This window comes from Cornus florida, unplaced genomic scaffold, assembly GCF_030987335.1.
Source record: "Cornus florida cultivar Cherokee Brave unplaced genomic scaffold, ASM3098733v1 CherokeeBrave_3.0.0_Hap2_Chr02, whole genome shotgun sequence".
NCBI lineage: Eukaryota > Viridiplantae > Streptophyta > Magnoliopsida > Cornales > Cornaceae > Cornus > Cornus florida.
Window position 1 is genome coordinate 84,321,578 of NW_026775572.1, and position 18,284 is coordinate 84,339,861.

At 36.8% G+C, this 18,284-nt stretch overlaps 2 protein-coding genes across 3 annotated transcripts; one reads left to right on the forward strand and one right to left on the reverse strand.

Moving 5' to 3' along the window:
* The first annotated feature begins 3,071 nt into the window (after positions 1 to 3,071).
* Positions 3,072 to 10,221, forward strand: LOC132295396 (fructose-bisphosphate aldolase 3, chloroplastic-like). The gene is made up of 6 exons (XM_059793668.1): positions 3,072 to 3,449; positions 7,360 to 7,629; positions 7,762 to 7,871; positions 8,017 to 8,107; positions 8,960 to 9,229; positions 9,655 to 10,221. The coding sequence occupies exons 1-6, from the start codon at positions 3,291 to 3,293 to the stop codon at positions 9,931 to 9,933; spliced, it is 1,179 nt and encodes a 392-aa protein (XP_059649651.1). The 5' UTR covers positions 3,072 to 3,290; the 3' UTR covers positions 9,934 to 10,221.
* A 1,225-nt stretch (positions 10,222 to 11,446) lies between these two features.
* On the reverse strand, positions 11,447 to 12,563 carry LOC132287986 (agamous-like MADS-box protein AGL23). 2 transcript variants are annotated; one of them, XM_059789834.1, is made up of 2 exons: positions 12,462 to 12,563; positions 11,447 to 12,219 (listed from the first exon to the last, which is right to left on the reverse strand). In XM_059789834.1, the coding sequence occupies exon 2, from the start codon at positions 12,175 to 12,177 to the stop codon at positions 11,677 to 11,679; it is 501 nt and encodes a 166-aa protein (XP_059645817.1). In that variant the 5' UTR covers positions 12,178 to 12,219; positions 12,462 to 12,563; the 3' UTR covers positions 11,447 to 11,676. The 2 variants fall into 2 exon arrangements, with proteins under 2 accessions (XP_059645817.1, XP_059645815.1); XM_059789832.1 differs by having other exon boundaries at positions 12,314 to 12,563.
* Between the last annotated feature and the right edge of the window lie 5,721 nt (positions 12,564 to 18,284).

The following is an 18,284-nucleotide window of genomic DNA, read 5'->3' on the forward strand; positions in this document are numbered from 1 at the left end:
AGGGAGCAAAAGCGGAAACAAAGGTCAAAAAGGACAAAATTCATTATCCGAGGGGCAAAACGGTCAATTCACAATTAAAGAGAGAAACTTGACTGTAAACAAGTCAAACAAGGTGAATACAACCTAATCTAATCATTTCAAGACATCCCAAGAGGTTTTATGAACATTAGCTAAAAATCCCATAAATTGTCCTTTTCCGGTTGAAGTGAAAACTGACACTATTTCACTAAAACATGAATATCTCTCGCTGTGTTTGGAATCTAAGAATGACATAGGTACTATTGGAAAGCTGACTCAAAATCCTTGAGTTTAGGCTAAAGAATTACCCTATTTGGATAAGAAATGCAGGAGATATGACCCTTTGAAGTTGGATATTCAATGTTGAAATGAAACCTGGAAGCTGTGGTGCATAGGAGCTATTTCGGTCGACCGACTTAGAGTTTCGGTCGACTGAATCTCACAGAAAGTTGAAGGATGGTTTTTACTGTTCATTTGGTCATAAAAAGGGTTCGGTCGACCGACTTAGAGTTTCGGTCGACCGAAACTCCTCGAAATGCTGCTGAAAGCTCCTCCAAACATGTGAAATTGCAATGAAACCTATGAGATTCATTCTACCCACATGCATAGATCAAAAATTGATTCATTTTAAGGAAGATTGAACATATGAACATATCATTTACAAGAATTTCACGTGGCAAACCTCCAAGATGGTTAAAATACATTTTTGAAGAAAAGTTTGATACCAAAAGAGTATTGATGCAAGGTAAACATACTTGGCCCTTGACCTCCATACATACATGCTTATAATGTCAAAAGTGAATACTTAAGTATCATTACATGTCAAGAAAACTACATAAGCTCCTAAAGTACCATACACCCATAGTATACAAAATATGACATCAAAGTTAAGCATGCTAAACACTTGCATGTCAATATACAAAAATGTTCCAAATTGCTCATTAGCCTCTAAGGATGATGAACATCCAAGAACATAGTCTCCTTACCTGAAAAACAACTCAAACCACTAGGGTGAGTAATCAAGTTACTCGTAGGAAGAAGCATATGCGTATACCCTAAGTTTCAATATTATTGCAAGATCAATATAGACGAATACAAGGGAGCATTCCACTTAACGTCTATGTTCAAGGTGTTATAAGGGATCATCTTAAGCTATCTTAAATGAATCTAGCAACACAATATCAAAATGGATGTACTTAACAACATTAAATTGCATGAAACTAAAATTACAAGTTACAACTTAAACATTGATTATCAACTTGGAATTGAATGCGAAATCAAAAAGTGGAATCCTTGGACACCTAAGCTCGGAATTCTGTTGAGACCTCAACGGTTATTCCGGGCATTAACCCACAGGGAAGACCACCCTAAGTGCGCACTATCTCAATTGGGGAGAACTCATACCTCCCGCATTAGAGCCAAACTCTAGCCATGTCATTTGCAACCATGTCCCAAGAGAATCCAAAATACATCAAATTTAAAACTTATACATAATATTAAAACATATATACCACCTTCCATGCACAAGCATTTTGAAACCACACAAACCATGTCTTAGGGTTCCAAGTCTCGAATGGCATAATATATGACAAGTCTTTAACATGATAAGATATGCAAAATAATACCACTAACTTATCAATTTAAATCATGCCTCAACAACAAACTTTATATACTAAATCTTAGCATTTTAGCAATAAGCTTCTAAAACAATCATAATTACCAAAAGTAATCTACTAGAATGTAGGATTAACATCACAATAGTATGGTAATTCAAGTCAATAAGAGTTCTATACAATATCAACAATCCTACTCAAGATACATACACAATATACATGCTTAATCAATAAAATCCTAAGTTAATCATAAAGATTTTCTATAGTATGCAATACTACAATTCTAAAAGCATGTATACAATATATATTAAACCCCAAAGGATTTTAAAACGCTTAAAATATAAACATACTACCACCCCTACCTCAATAGAAAATTGAATCTCTATAATCTAAGCAACCAAGCTCTAAATGGAAAACAAGTTTAGGGTTAATGAAGAGGATAGTGAGGGAAAACTTTTGTGTTCCAAAGTTTTAAGTCTAGGGTGAATGGAAGGAAGCCAAAAATGAAGTTAAAGTTATGAACCAAACTCTTCTCTAATGGTGGCTAGGCTAGGGTTCTTGAAGAATATGTGAAATGAAAAAGATAAAGTGTGAAATGGTGAGTGGAAGGGTTAGAAATCCTCCACTTACTATGTGCTCTTACACTACCTCTCTCGTACACACAATGCAAGACTAAACATGATCCTACACTTGTCACAAATCAATGGCTCTTTCCTAGGCTTAATCCTAAGCCTACACTTGTCAACCATCTAAGCCAACAAATGCATTAATCCTAGGCCAACATGTGAGTGAATCTCCACTCTCCAAATGTCAAAAGATTACACATCGAAGTCACTCCATCCCTTTGCCAACAAGTGGCACCATGAGAATGTGACATTTGTCACATTTTCCTAAAAATTGCAAAAAGATCATTTTTCAAAATATCTTACAAATTAAATTGCAAAAAGGTCCCTAAGACAAAAAATAATTATTTTACATAATTACATCAAAACCTCAAAATAATGAATAATTACATTAACAAATGCATCAATGCCCTTTATGAAAAAATAAGTCATAGAAATCAAATATCATGAATGTATGCAAAATCGGAATCAAATTCGAGTACAACAAGTGAGGTTATGCAAAAAAAAATGAAAAAGGAGAAAAAGATTAAATAGGGAAAAGACAAAATAGGAAAAAGATAAAAAATAAAAATCTCCCAAAAAAAATAAAAAAAAAAAAGGAAAAGACTGGATCATTACAGGAGAGATGGTCTGTGGCTACGATTATGGTAATGGAAAGGGTGACAGAGTAGGTGGTATAATCTGGCGCCAATTTGTGGTTGAAATAAACTGAAGGCATTTTATTATATCGGATATTTTATAATAAATATGAGGTTTGCCAAAAGGATAAAATGGTCATTAAAGATGGCCTTATAGGCAAGATCGAAGAATCCGATTAAGACTGTTTTGGTAGTTTCGCATTGATTACATTTTCATTGTTGAGTGCGGACTCCACGAGAAACAGAGAAAAACCCGTTTTGTTTCGCCTCTACTGCTCATTCTTATAACAAGCGCCTGCCATTTACACTTTTAAGAGAGAGAGAGAGAGATTGTGATCTGTTGTTGTTAGAGAGAGGAAGAGAGATTGTGATCGATCTGTTGTTATCTGTATAGAGCTATGGCGTGTTCGAGTTTGGTGAAGCTGAACGCATCGGCTTCACAGTGGATCTCTCAACAATCCTTCAACCAACGGCCTGGATCTTCCTGTCGCTTCCCCACCCGCCGCGTCTCCGTCGTCCGAGCCGGATCTTACACCGATGAACTTGTCAAAACCGCCGTTAGTTCTCTCTCTGTTTTCCAACTCAATTCATTATATATAACGCACATCTATATCTATATCTATCTGTGTATATATATCATTTTTGTAGTGACTTTGCATGCTAAAAGTTTCAGGTAGGATGTGATTGCTTTTAAGTTTTGTTTTGTTCTGGTTGAATCTTTGTATATGAATCGATCAATTGTTTTTAACCTTTAGTAGGCTTTTACTTATTGGAAGTTGTGAAATTCAAGCTGATTGATCATATTTTTACTTAAATTTCATTGTATAATTTGTGATTTTTTATTTCGGGAAATTGATTTGCCAAGTTTTGTGGTTGTTTGATTTGATTGCTTTGATTTGTTTTGTTTTTGGTATGGTTGTTTTCTCTAATTTTGGACCGTTTGTTTGTTGAGAACTTCAACAACCACCTTCAAAAAAAAAAAAAACCACCAAGTCTGTTCCCAATTACTTGGGGTCGGCTGTATGAATCCAGTGTTTCCATTTCCCTCTATTTAGGGCCACAACCTGAGTCAATCCTTGTTTGTTCAGAACTTGACTAGTGAATTTAGTTTTGGCACGAGACGATAATTTATGAATTGAATTTGTATTATATCATGTGCTCTGTTAATGTGCTCGAATAAATGAATTCGGTAAGCATTGTTACAATTAGTTTTTGTTTGTGCACGTTCATCCTCATTAATTTGATCTTCCAATAACCGTGCCTTTTACTGTTTTGACTTTCAGAAAGCTTTAAAAGATTTTATATTTAACTACTTTTTCTATCTGTAATTATCACATTTGTCTTGCAAGGCGATCAATATTTTGACTTAATTCCAGTGTATTAGCTGGAATGTGAAATTATATCGAGTTTTGAAATAATCCAGTGTCTTTTTTCGGTTAAAATAAAAGAATGGAAACTTATTGTGTGCCGTCTCCACTTTTTTAAAGTACAAAAAGAAAAAAAGAAGGAAAAAGATGACAAATTCTTATGGATATGACTGTTCATGTTTTGATTCGCATTCCTAAATTTGAGCATATTTCTACTACATTTGTTATTTGTTCTTGTTTTGGTAGGGCCCGTTCACTAACAGGAAGTGATTCCTATTTTTACTTTCACCAAAAGCAAAATCATGATTTTGATTTCTTAAGCTGAAATAAAAAGTAGAATCATGTTCAGTAATTTTTCATATTTTCAATATTTTGAAAGCATGTTCAATAATTTTGATTTTGTTTTCTAAATTGGCAATCCATGTTATATATATATAATTTAGGGAAAAGTGCAAACCCCCCCCCCCCCCCCCCCCCCCGCCCGCGCGTATTATTGGGGTTTTGCAACTAACCCCGTTGAACTACATAAAACCCCCTTGAACTAACAAATTGTTGCATTTAACCCCCCTTGAACTAACAATAGAGTGCCGGAAAAGCCAAAAGACAACATTACCCTCAATTAAATAACCCCCTTGTCTTTGGCCCTCATTTTTCTGCAGGCAGGGAGAGAGAGAGGGAGAGAGAGAGAGAGAGAGAGAGCTGAGCTTCTTTTGCTCGCTGGCCGTCGTCTGAAGCCCCCTTGCTTGTCGGCCACAGCCGAGCTTGGTGGACTGAATCGGCAGTGAGAACTATATATATACTGATTATCTGGGTTTGAGAGAACCGGCGAGGGGCGACTGGAGGAGGGATTCGCAGGACTTTGTAGCGAGTGGATTGGCTGGAGAGATGACAACTCCAATTCGGTAGTGAAGAGCTCGGCTCGGCGGTGGAGTAGCGGTAGCGGCGAGCTTGGAGATGGGGAGCGAAGACGGCTGTGAGAATGTTGATGGCGCCGGCGAGACAAATCCGGCGGCGGCAGATCCAACGGAGACGACTGGTTCGGCTGTGGCTGTGATGAGCTCTGCGAAGAGGGAGATGACTGGGTCTTGGAGATCTGGCGAGACAGATCCGGGTCTTGGATTTACAGATCGGACCGGATCGGCAGAATTTGGGGATGGATGAGGAGCAGAATCGGAAGAAATCTTGGGCTGGTTGTGGATTTGAGGGATTTAAGGACTTCTGATGATTCGGAGGGGGTTAGAGTTAGGGTTAGTGTTTGGAGGTAGTTGGAGAGGTCGAGGAAAGGGTCTCATTACGAGGATTGGAGGATCCGAGCGACCTTGCAGATGAGGTTGCGGCGAGGGAGAGGGTATCCTCGGGCATCGGTTTGGAAGGTGGGAGAGTCGACTTTGATGGCGAATTAGCGGCCGTTGTCAGATTCGACGATGACTCTGCCGTTGTATTTGGTGGCGAATCCACGGCGAAAGAGGTGGATTAGATGGAGACGGAGGTGGAGGTGGAGGTTGTGGTGCTTCATTGTCAGTGTGAGCTATACGACGCGGTTGAGGTGGAGGAGGGGATGTCGCAGATGGTAGAAGGGCATTATTGTCCAACATATTCAATTTGTCTATCGCGTAAGAATCACGCGCTCATTTTTGGACGGCCGGTGGCCGGATGGAGTGATCTGCAACAAATTTGTATAGTTTAGGGGGTTTTATGCAATTTTGATAGTTTAGGGGGTTAGTTGCAAGTTTCGCAATAGTACAGGGGGGTTTTTTGCACTTTTCTCTATAATTTATATATCTGAAAGGTCAAGGTTGTTATATTTTTACCAAAAGCAAGCAAACATTATATTTATTTCAGTTGAAAAAAAAATTATATTTATTCAGAAAGAGGACTTAGACAACATATTCACCATCAATCACCTCTAACAAATAAGGAGGATAACTGTGAACAAATTCCGAATAAATTCCACATCAACCTTCTGTCTAAGCGCCCATTAAAAAAGTGTTGTAGAGCCCAATGAACACCATCCATCACTACTGCAATCAGAATCGGCCCCACTGAATTTTTTTTTTTAGTATTATACCCTAATATTTTTAGAATTTTGATATATATATCTATAAAATTATACTATGGCCCCCTCTGAAATTAGTAAAAAATTTCACATTGCCCCCCTTAACTTATGTTTCTGGATCCGTCCCTGACTGCAATTGGTCCAACCACCACATGTGCATCCCCCCAATTAACACACCATGAAACCCCAATCAATAACCCATTGAACAGCACAACCAGCCACCAAGAGAGATGAAGATAAAAAAAAAAATTCAGATCTGAGATTAACCCAAGTATCAGTCATCATCAATCCGGTGGTTGCCGGTGTTGTAGTCGTGGTCGCTGATCTAGTTGTTGCTGATGACTGGTTGTCTCAAGAGCAAGGAGCTAGGTCTGTTGGAGAAGGAGAAACAGAGTTTGCGTATGCACTTTCGCTTCTCTACATGTTTTCTCTCTTCTTTGTTTCTGCTCACCACTCGGAACGCCACCGAATTGGGCATCATTTTCTTCTGTTTCTCGATCTTCAACTGAACTGGGCTTTCTTGCTATATATGCATCTCTTTATTCTATCTCCAAAGAGAACCCAATGTTATAAACGTCAATTTTAATTCCGTGCTGCTACAGTAGCAGAAAGTAAACAGTAGGAAAACATAGAAAGTAATAAAATCTCACTTTCTCTTTCCCTTCCTTAAATGTGAAAGTATTTTTTAAAGATGAAAAGTATAATTATATTAGTAAACATGATTTGCACTTTTATTTTACTTTTTAGGAATTGACAGTAGAAAATAGGATTTACTTTCTGTTAGTGAAAATGCTCTAAATTACCTTTTGTTTTACTACATCTTCAATTCCTGATTTAAGAGCTCTTAATTTTATGCTATGAAAAATCTCTTTTTAGTTTACAGGTGTCATCTATATCCTTGCAGTATTTTCACACTTGATTTTTTCAAATGCATAGTATTCTAAGAACCTATCAAAAGGATAGTGAAATCAATGAGGATAGAGAATATGCAACCAAAAATGGTATGGTGCTTATTTTTCCTTGGTGTCTTTGTTGATGGTGTAGAAAACTATTGCGTCTCCTGGTCGTGGTATCCTTGCCATTGATGAATCAAATGCTACCTGTGGGAAGAGGTTGGATTCTATTGGCCTAGACAATACGGAAGCCAACCGACAGGCTTATAGACAACTTTTGCTGACCACACCTGGCCTAGGTGAATATATTTCCGGTGCCATTCTCTTTGAGGAGACTCTGTACCAGTCAACAACAGATGGGAAGAAGTTTGTGGAATGCTTGCGTGAGCAGAATATTGTACCAGGCATCAAAGTTGACAAGGTATGGCCTCATAACATGTTCCATTCTTTGGAAAAATAAAATTTTGGAATTGAATTACTTGACCCAAGATTTTTTTTCCTTTGTAGTAATCTAATACTCCTCTTTCTCATCTTCTTCCTCACATGGTTTCAGGGTTTGGTTCCTCTACCTGGATCCCATAACGAATCTTGGTGCCAGGGATTAGATGGATTGGCTTCTAGATCTGCTGAATACTATACGCAAGGTGCTCGTTTCGCAAAATGGTAAGTCATATTTTAGCTTTTGCAAACCTGTTCCTTGTAGTTTATGTGAGTTTCTTCTTAAAGAGTAGTAATTTTCATTCTATGTAGAAAATGATATATCACAGCATTTGTTTTACTTCATTGCATATTTATTTGAAACTACTAGGCGCACAGTTGTCAGCATTCCTTGTGGTCCTTCTGCTCTGGCAGTTAAAGAAGCTGCTTGGGGGCTTGCACGTTATGCTGCTATTTCTCAGGTACAATTTCTTCTTTTAACAATCTGTCGTCCACTTAAAATTACTAAATGTTTTCTAGTGGAGTAAGAGATGGAGGATGTTTATTATAGTACTAAATTGTGCTCTTTGGTATTTGGCTGTTCAATGTTAAACAAATTAGGTCATTTATATGTCAAAAGGAACAGAGGAAGAAAAGTTCTATCAAATATATATATATATATATATATATGTTTTTAGGGAAATTTTTGAAATGGTAAAACTTATAGGAATTCCTTTGTAAAAAAGAAAATTGTAGGCATTGTGTTTTTGTATAAGTAGATTTATATAACTGTTTGGAGGGTTTGATGATCTTAGTTGAGATGCAGGCACTAGTGTAGAATGCAAATGTACTAATTATTGCTGGTCTACAAAAGCTCCACTCCACTATACAAAGCTCCATTATTGCTGGTCAAATAATGTCATCTAAGAAGGTTAAAAAGTTTTTCACCTTAATTTCGCGTTTGCTCCTCATAGGAGACTGTTTTCTTCTCAAGAACTTCTTGTGCACAAATTATGATATAGTTTGCAGTTAATAAAAGGAGAAGCATTTGTGCTTTTAAAGTGCTTGACTGTTTCTTTGATTGATTATATGTATCTTTATCTAAGTTCTAATTATCATTGATCTCTTTTGCCGAATGTGTATGTGAAATGGACTCTGGGTTTTCCTTGCATTGATTGACCAGTGTGACTTTTTGTTTTTTTCAAAGTTACATTGAATGATAAGATTATAATTGAAATAATGTTTTAGACAACTATTATTTTGGACTGTAATGGCTTAATCACTGGTTTCCGTTGTCCCACTAATTTTTCCGCTCTCTTTTTTTTGTTATGTAGGACAACGGACTTGTGCCTATAGTGGAACCTGAGATTCTTCTGGATGGAGACCACCCTATTGAGAGGACACTCGAGGTGGCAGAGCAGGTCTGGGCAGAAGTCTTCTACTACTTGGCAGAAAACAATGTTATGTTTGAAGGAATCCTACTTAAGCCCAGTATGGTAACTCCAGGGGCTGAGCACAAGGAGAAGGCTTCTCCAGAGACCATTGCCAAATATACTCTCACTATGCTCAATAGGAGAGTACCTCCCGCAGTTCCAGGAATCATGGTACAAAATCCTGAGCCCATTTTTCCTTTGAAATTAACGCACTTCATTACTTTTTCCTTATTTTCAATGATTAAGTTTAAACCCTTTTGAGTTCTTATTGGCTTGATATTTACAGAATACAGTAAAAGTTAAGGTTCAAAAGACAGTTGCCCTGAAACAATTTTTTGGCCAAAAACGTATCCAACATTCTGTTACATTGACTTCACATGATGCTGATTCAGTAAGAATCATTAGAGATTGATGTAGAATAAGAAAACTTCATTCTTAGGTCTTAAAATTTTCAGCTTTAATGCCATAAAAAAAACCATACAAAATCTAATGCACGTGTATGTTGATGTTTGATATTTGTTATTCAATTTTGCTGTGTTTGCTTATTTCCATTTGTTAGCAATTGATTACTAAAAGAAGTTATGCTTTACGTGTAGTTCTTGTCCGGAGGGCAATCTGAAATGGAAGCAACACTGAACCTGAATGCAATGAATCAAAGCCCCAACCCATGGCATGTTTCCTTCTCTTACGCACGTGCACTACAGAACTCTGTTCTTAAGACATGGCAGGGACACTCTGAGAATGCAGAAGCTGGACAGAAGGCCCTTTTGATGCGTGCAAAGGCCAACTCCATGGCACAGCTTGGAAGGTACTCTGCCGAGGGTGAGAGTGATGAATCGAAGAAAGGAATGTTCGTGAAGGGCTATACCTACTAAGCCAGAGTTCAATGTAATTCACATTTCTTGTCCCGTACACGATGTGTACTTTCTACTTTTGCAATTTTTTTTTTTTCCCGCTACCGGAGGCTCTGGGGAAGTCGGAATAGGAGAGCACTCATCTTGGGGTGGGCTTACTACTTAGATGCTTTCAGCAGTTATCTTTTGGCTACATCTCTTGTTAGAATGCATTAATAATGGCTTTTGGTGAAAAGGAAAATAGATGGGGTTAGTGAATGAGGATGTATGTACCATCTTTAAGTTATATACATTAAATACTGTCTTGAATCTTGTTTGTGTACTGTGAATTGCTAGAGTTCCTTTCAAACATCATAGCACTTGCGTTCACAGAATGTTAAAATAAACTAATACGGAGTATTATGTTTGGTAGAATGGAACTAGTGAAATTGGAATTGGAGAAAACTTGGGAGCATAAATGCATTTTGAAGTACAGTGCTTTGACATGTCTGACCCAATAAATGTTTACTTGAACCATTCACAATCATCAACCTGATCTTGCTTAGGCATGATTAATTTAGCGCACTCATGCACTTTGACAGTTTTTGCATTATTCAATTCATCAAGGGTAGGAATGGCAATGGGGGCCTCCCCTTTTTCAAATTTGAATGGAAAACCCTAATTTCACTTTTCAAATTTGAATAGGATTAGTAGTCTATTTTCATCACCAATTTTTACGTATTGGATTTTGTGCAACTCCGAATGACTACTTTAAGTAATTTACTCAATACGTGAGTAACTTCAAAAAGGACTTTTTGACTTAGTATCCAACTATAATATTTTTTACTTTGTTGTATTTGACAATTTGTACATAAGTAAAACATTTTTAAATCATACTTACTCTTTATATTTCTACTCATACCTTATATTTTTATTCATACTGGGGATTCATCTTATATTGTAAAGGAAAAGATTACTCGATCCATTTCCGTATGCATACTCTTTATATTTCTACTCATACCAGAAATTCATCTTATACTATAAAGGAAAGGATTACTCGATCCATTTCCATATGCATCTAGATATCCCATTTTTGCACAGCAGGGTTGCGGATCCAATTGCATTTGAAGCAATTAGTTTGAATTCCTATTGTTTGAATTCCTTATGATATGCAACTGAAACATGTTCTTGCTAATGGTAAAAGGGGATTTGAATGTGGGGGTTGTTCTAATTTTAGCCTTGAAATCACTTTTCATATTCTTTCCCAACCTGTAAATACGTAGGTGGAAACAGGGTCGGCCCGACGGGAGCAAGAGTAACAATACAGTTTGTAATGCTAAACGGGTTGGATGGATGGGTGTGGTGGGGCAGGGACGGAATTAGTAGAGTGTTTTTGTAATAAAACAAATTTTTAATCATGATAATAGTTACTTTTTTCTTGTGCGGATAAGAAAAAAAAGTAAGATTCAAAGTGATTGGTGAGAGCCCAAATCTCCAAATAAGTAGGCGTACGAGTAGTGTGTTAGTTTCTTGCTAATGAAAAAAATATAAAATATAAAGACAAAAATGTAAATTATCAGTATAAACAAGTTGGTTGACCTTTTCCATCTTGTCCCATATTAAGCATACTGCTGGATTTTGTGTCATTCTTTATGATTGCAAACCATCCATCCCAGAGTCCAAAATGGCGGTACTGGGCGGGTGTACACCAACCCGCCCGTCCTCGTATAAAATACCCAACCCGCCCCACCCAAAACAATCTGAAGGGGGTGCCCTGCCACTCCATCAATGGTTTTTCTGGACCTCCAATGACATGCTCTCTAATCGTGCCCTCGTATTGTTGCTTAGTTCTTCTAGCGCTTTTGCATAAGCCTGCAATTTTTCTATAGACTCCCAATCTTTATACTCTTCACTTCTCCACCATTCCTCTCTACTAGTCTTCTTTTTCTGTTCATTCTGTGTAGCACTCTCAATCTTCATCTCTCGCTCGATCGCCTTCACCTCACGGTACAGGGGACGTAGGGATTCTTTGGTGCAGTCGCCCATTGAAGTAGCAGGAGATGAATTGGTGAGGAAGGTGTCGATGACCGTGTCCGCGGACGGATGTCCGAAACTGAAGATTTTAGGGTTGTTGCTTGGCGAGGACACCAGAATGGCGATCTGGGCACCAGTAACCATGCACATTTCTGCTGCCTTGCTAAAGAGTCCGACCCGTCGCTTCGAGAAAGTCACATGCCTCTTGCTTTGGCTCTCTTGCTTCTCCATCGCAATCTTCCTTCGACCCATCTCTCTAAATGGTGTTTAAACACTGCTAGTACTGCAAAGTACCTGCACACGTATAACATATATATAAACAATCTAGAGAAACATTATTAAAATAAATAAATAAAAAATATAGAGAAAAAAAAAGAAGAAAAAAAACCTTTCTCTTGAAAGGAATGTGAGGGATTCGAATTCTGAGGGTAATATGTGAAATGGGTGTCCAAAAAAATAAATGTTTTCTTGATGCAGCAGTGCTGTGTGAAAACCCTAGAAAGAGAGGAGGGAAAATGTGGGAGAAGAAGACTTACAAAATTAATCTACTCGTCGCTTGGTGTACTATTGCAGAAGTTTGGGGGCCAAAGCCATGTTATATATAATATTTATGGCACCATTTTTGTGAAGACTTACTTCATTTGGCTGTGGATGAGAGCTTCCAATTCCATGGATAGGGTTATTAGGTTATATATTATTTTTGGTAGGTCATTATTATTTACCTTATTTATTAATATTTAGAGTTTATATATATAGATCATATGTTATTTCCTTAGTCACATAAAGCAAAGCGAAAATGAATTCGAAAACATGAAAGCTATAAAATTAAGTCATAAAAAGTGAGAACGAAAGCAAAAGCATACACAGAGTGTGATTGCCTTGAGTAGATCATCTCTTATTACAAATATACATATAGTAATCAGGGAAGTGATGAATAAAAAAACAAAAGAAATTATTCTAAATAAAATTATTATTCTTATTTATCATCATTATTATTATTATTATTATTATTATTATTGTGTTTGTAATTAGGGACAATTGGACCACAAAAGTATGGATGACCTACCAACTATAATTAGGCAAGTCTTGTCATTTATCAAATCCGCTCAAATTGGGTGAGGTTAAAATTATTTACCATGATAATTATCATTTGTGTTTCTATTATTTACTCGATGAATGTGCCAATTATATGAGATAAAAAAAATTACTAAAAATCACGAATGACATTCGTGATGTTCTGTTTCGAATGACATGATCATTACTTCATTTGGCTGTGAGCTTCCAATTCAGTCGGTAAGATTATTTTGGTTTTGGTAGGTCATTAAGATTTACCTTAATTATTAATATTTAGGGTTTAAATTTATAAATCTTAAGTTCGTTTTTCAAATCTTTTATTTGTTAAATCTTTTCAAATTGGATGCTACAGTACTAAGAAATGTTAACAAATCTTTGACTTGATAATTATCATTTTTTTATTATTTTTTCTTGGTAAGAATTTTTTACTTTCTTTCTATTATTTGACTCGATGACATAATGCAAAAACAGGACAAGTGTTCAATGATATAAATAATAAAAAAATTCGAAATACTAACCGAGTCGAACCAAGAGGATTCAAATCATTTCCTAATCTAATGCACAAAAGAGGAGGAGAAAGAGAATCATATTAGGACATTTGCATCAGCCTCTTTGAATTTTGGTTCCCTATAAATGTTACTTTTTAAGAGTCACATCAGCAGGTTTTACTCTCTAGAAACATGTACTCCATCAGACTTTCTGAATTTTCGCTCTCTAAAAAGGTTTTTTAAGGGGAAAAAAAGGTTTTTTATTTATTTTTGGCCTAAATAAAAAAAAAATTTGGACAAACAATGCCTAAACAATATATTTTTTATTTAATGAATTTTATTTTTTTTTATTTTTTATTTTTAAAAAAAAAAGAGCTCAAAATAACCTATTTTTAGGTTTTGTCAAAAAAAAAAAAAATCTTCCAAACAATGCCTTAAGGCACTATTCAGCAACGGTGCAGGAACGCTTAAGAAAAAAACAAAAAAGGCAACCGCAAAACGACGCCATTTTGCAACAGAAAAAAACAAAAATAATAATAACAATAACAATAACGGGCTAGTTAACGGTATTCCGTGAGCCGCCCCGCAAGGTAAAGTGGGTCCCGCAGATTTAAGCTAACCTGCTACGCAGCCAGAGGGCCACTTGCTCGCGGAAATGGGCCGCTGCGGCAGCTCTTAGGGCTTCCAGGTGAGGAGAGAGAAAAAACAGTACGACAAGTGTTCAATGATATAAAATAATAAAAAATTCGAAATGCTATCTGAGTTAGACCAAGAGGATTCAAATCAAATCCTAATCTAATACACCGAAGAAGAGGAGAAAGAGAGAATCATATTAAGGCTTCCAGGTGAGGAGATAGAATCATACTAGTAGTGTTTAAATCATATTGGGTTTAACTCCAATGGTATTATTTATTATTTATATTCTGGGATACTTGTCACTCTAATTTTGTGCCATCACCATTGGTAATTATGAACTTTCTACTATCCCATGAGTAGGCAAGTATTATCCTTAAGATTATATATTTTGGTAAGTCGAAAGCGATATGTAATTCTCAGCTAAGACAATTATTTACTGAATTTCAGTTCGTCATCTTAACTTAATTTATGAAAAAGAAGGTACTCAACTCTTGACTTTGGAAGAAAATAACAGATGTTCTTGGTTGAAAAGGAAACTAAAGTAAATCAGCTAATAATGGTTAAACAACCACAACTTCTTCCACACAAGTGGATGTTGTTAACTAATTCTAAGCCGATTAGGAATCAATTAGAAGCATTGGACCTATTTAAATTTTTTATTTTATTATTAATGTTTTAGATTGAGAAGAAGTCAAGCTAGCTATTGCGATTGGATTTTTCCCCTAAGGGAAAACTCACTCGAGCTTTATCCCCCCAGTTTGGAGGTTAGCCATCGCTTCGATCCTGGCATCTATGTGTGGTGGGTGTGAATTGGAGGTGGATTGATTTAATAGGGCCAAATTCAGAGATTTTGAGGAGTCGTCACCTAACATTAAGTTCTGACGTGTTAGGTCACCAAAGATTGGGAAGAATTTGGATTGAATTTGAGGGCCCTGAATGACTCGCGGTCTGCTTCACCAAAGATGGGATTCGGGAGTTTCTTTACGCTTGGGGAAGGTGTTAGGCACCTCAAGACGCCCATACCAAGTACGGTTACCCATACTCTGTGCTAAATTACATTTACATTCATATGATTATTCGATGATCAATTATGAGGTACATGTAAGAATGTTTCAGTTATTTGTGGAAGGTGGTGATGAAAATGATATGTGGAGAGATGAAGATTGAATAATGGAGGATGGTCCCAGTAGATGAATGGTAACTGTGATGAGGGACATAACTGAGCTTGGGGAATGCCCCAAGCTACCTACGTATCTCAAGGTATGGGAATCAAGTCAAAACGTAGTTCAGGATTGGTGAAATAAGTCAAAATCGACTCCAAATGAGATTAAGGACCTTCGTCCACTCTGAGAATGAAGATAAACCTTATATGGTTCAGATGTGAGTTTTAGGGCCTCTACCCGCAAGGAATGATTTAAAGGGGAAGCAAGCATCGATGTGTTTACTTAGACGAGTATTGTAAGGGGTCCCCACCTGAAATGATTAACTGGGTGTCTTACAGAGGCCTCGGGGTTCCTCTGAATGGATGAGGAATAAAGGCATCAGAGTGCCTACTTGGATGAGTATTGTAAGGAGTCTATACCCGAAAGGATGTCGCATAGAGGACTCATGGTGCCTCTGAATCGATGGGGGAGAGCAAGCATTAGAGTGCCTACTTGGATGAGTATTGTAAAGGGTCCCACCCGAAAGGATGTTGTAATGATCCGGTCATTTTCCTTCCTTTCTTTTTTTGGTAATTTCTTTTTTCTTCCTTTTCCCTATTTTGTCTTTTTCCCGGTTATCGTTTTTCCTTGCATAACCTCACTTTCCATGCTCGGATTTGATTCCGGCTTTGCATGCATCCATGATATTTGATTTGCATGATATCTGTATTTTTACTTTCGTAGAAAAACATGCTAGTTGCTTACTTTTTTTCGCAAAGGACATGAATGCATACCTTCTTGGAAACATTCATGATTTTGGGGTTTTAGTGTAATTATGTAAAATAATTATTTAATTTGGAAGATATTTTGGAAAATGACCTTTTTGCAATTTTTGGTATGTATGACAAGTGTCACACTCTCATGGAGCTACTTGTTGGCATTGGGGTGGAGTCACTTGGAAGCATTATCTTGTGACATGTGGAGGGTAGAGATTCACCCACTTGTTGGCCTAGGATTGGTGCACTTGTTGGCTTGGATGGTTGACAAGTGTAGGCTTAGGATTAAGCCTAGGAAGAAGCCATGGATTGGTGACAAATGTAGGCACCAAATTGAGTCTTGCATTGTGTGTGTGAGAGAGGTAGTATAAGAACACCTAGTGAGTGGAGGAATACTAGATCCTCCACCCACCACTTTTCATTTGATCTCATCTACATTCCCTTTACTCTCATCCGAACCTAGCCTCCATTGAAGGAAAAGCTTAGCTTAGAGTTTTTGACTTCATTTTGCCTCCTTCCACTCACCTTAGATCTTTAAGCTTGTAATACTTTTGCTTCCTCTCATTATCCTCTACAAAACCCTAGTTTTGTTTTCCATTGTAAGCTTGGTTGTGCTTTGGATTAGAGAGATTCGATTCTCTATTGAGATAGGGGGTGTTCTAGTTTATTATCTAAGTGAATTAGTTATTTTTGTAGTGATGTATAAGTTGTATGCATGTCTTTTAATTAAATTGAGAAATTAATGATTAATGGTAGCTTGCATATAACTCACTTTAGACTTGGTATATGGCATGGCCATGACTTGATCTTTGTTGTATATTGATTTGGCATGATTTAAATGAGCTTTTAAATCTAGAGAATTAATAAATTCAATTTGGTTTAAATTCTACTTAATTGTACCTTACTTATATTCCATTTTAGACTTGATATATGGCATGGTCATGACTTAATCTTTATTATAGATTATTTTGGGATCATTTGAATAACTCTTGAAATATAGAGAAATTAATTAATTAGTTTAATTAATTTCTATCTTATTGTTCTAATGATTTAGTCATGTATTTGATGGAGCTTTTATGTTTTATCATATGTCATGACTTGTTGCTCAACTTGTTGATTTTGGAAACTTAGGATATCATCAAGCACTTGACTTGGCTAGGACTTAGTTCTAGTACGGGAGATAGAGAGTTCCCTACACTATAGCGCACTAGGAAAAGGTACCCATGGGTTAGTAGCCCTAAAGTGATCCCAAGAGTACGATTTTAATCCGGGCAATATCCAAGCATCCACTTTGGTTTGATTTCACACTTTAAATTCCAAATTGATAACTTTGTGAGTTTGCATCTTACTGTGTTGTGTTAGAAGTTCCAAAGTGGGTTAAACATTACGGATTGAATTACATTGAATTGTAAGTTCATATAAAGTTAGGCTTTTACATGCTCATTCCTTACAAGTAAACTTGTTTACTCACCCCAAAGTTATCGGGTTATTTTTCAGTAAAGAAGCATTATTGTGGGATACACAACACTCTTAGGCTTGCTTGACTACTTAGAGAAATTTTGTTATATGGAACATGCACTTGTTTTGCATGCTTTATTTTTAGATGACATATTTTACATACCATGGATGTATGGTATTTTAGAAGCTAAGATGGCTTCCTTGATGTGTAATGTGTATTTAAAAACACTTGAAGATGCCTATTTTGTATGTATAACATGAGGCCAAGGACCATTAAATTTAAAATTCACACAAGTATGTTTTTAAACTTGTTTTGGATCATTTGGAAGGCATATATAGCTTCAAGGTTTCCTTAAACTTGCTTAATGTTTTGTCGTTCGGCTGATTTCTTATTTTTGTTTTATCGTTCGGCAATTTGTTGCCTTTTTTTCCGTCATTCGGCAGTCAGAACGTCAGAAAGCCTGACTACATAAGTCCGAACGCCTGACCATGTAGGTCAGAACATCAGAACGCTTAACCATGTAAGTCAAAACGCTTGACCATGTAAGTCCGAACGCCTAACCATGTAGGTCAGAACGTCAGAACGCTTAACCATGTAAGTTAGAACGCTTGACCATATAAGTCAGAACGATTGACCATGTAAGTCCGAAGCGTCAGAACGTCAGAATGTCTGACTATGTAAGTTAGAATACCTAACCTTGTAGGTTCGAACGTCAGAACGCTTGACCATGTAAGTCCGAAGCGTTAAAACGTCAGAACGCTTGACCATGTAAGTCCGAAGCGTT

What these genes read in the sequence shown, in the direction of transcription:
- LOC132295396 (XM_059793668.1), top strand. Translation starts at nt 3,291, where the DNA reads ATGGCGTGTTCGAGTTTGGTGAAGCTGAACGCATCGGCTTCACAGTGG. An exon ending in ATGAACTTGTCAAAACCGCC is followed by an intron (nt 3,450 to 7,359) that starts GTTAGTTCTCTC and finishes TTGATGGTGTAG; the next exon opens with AAAACTATTGCGTCTCCTGG. An exon ending in GTTATGCTGCTATTTCTCAG is followed by an intron (nt 8,108 to 8,959) that starts GTACAATTTCTT and finishes TTTGTTATGTAG; the next exon opens with GACAACGGACTTGTGCCTAT.
- LOC132287986 (XM_059789834.1), bottom strand. Translation starts at nt 12,177, where the DNA reads ATGGGTCGAAGGAAGATTGCGATGGAGAAGCAAGAGAGCCAAAGCAAG.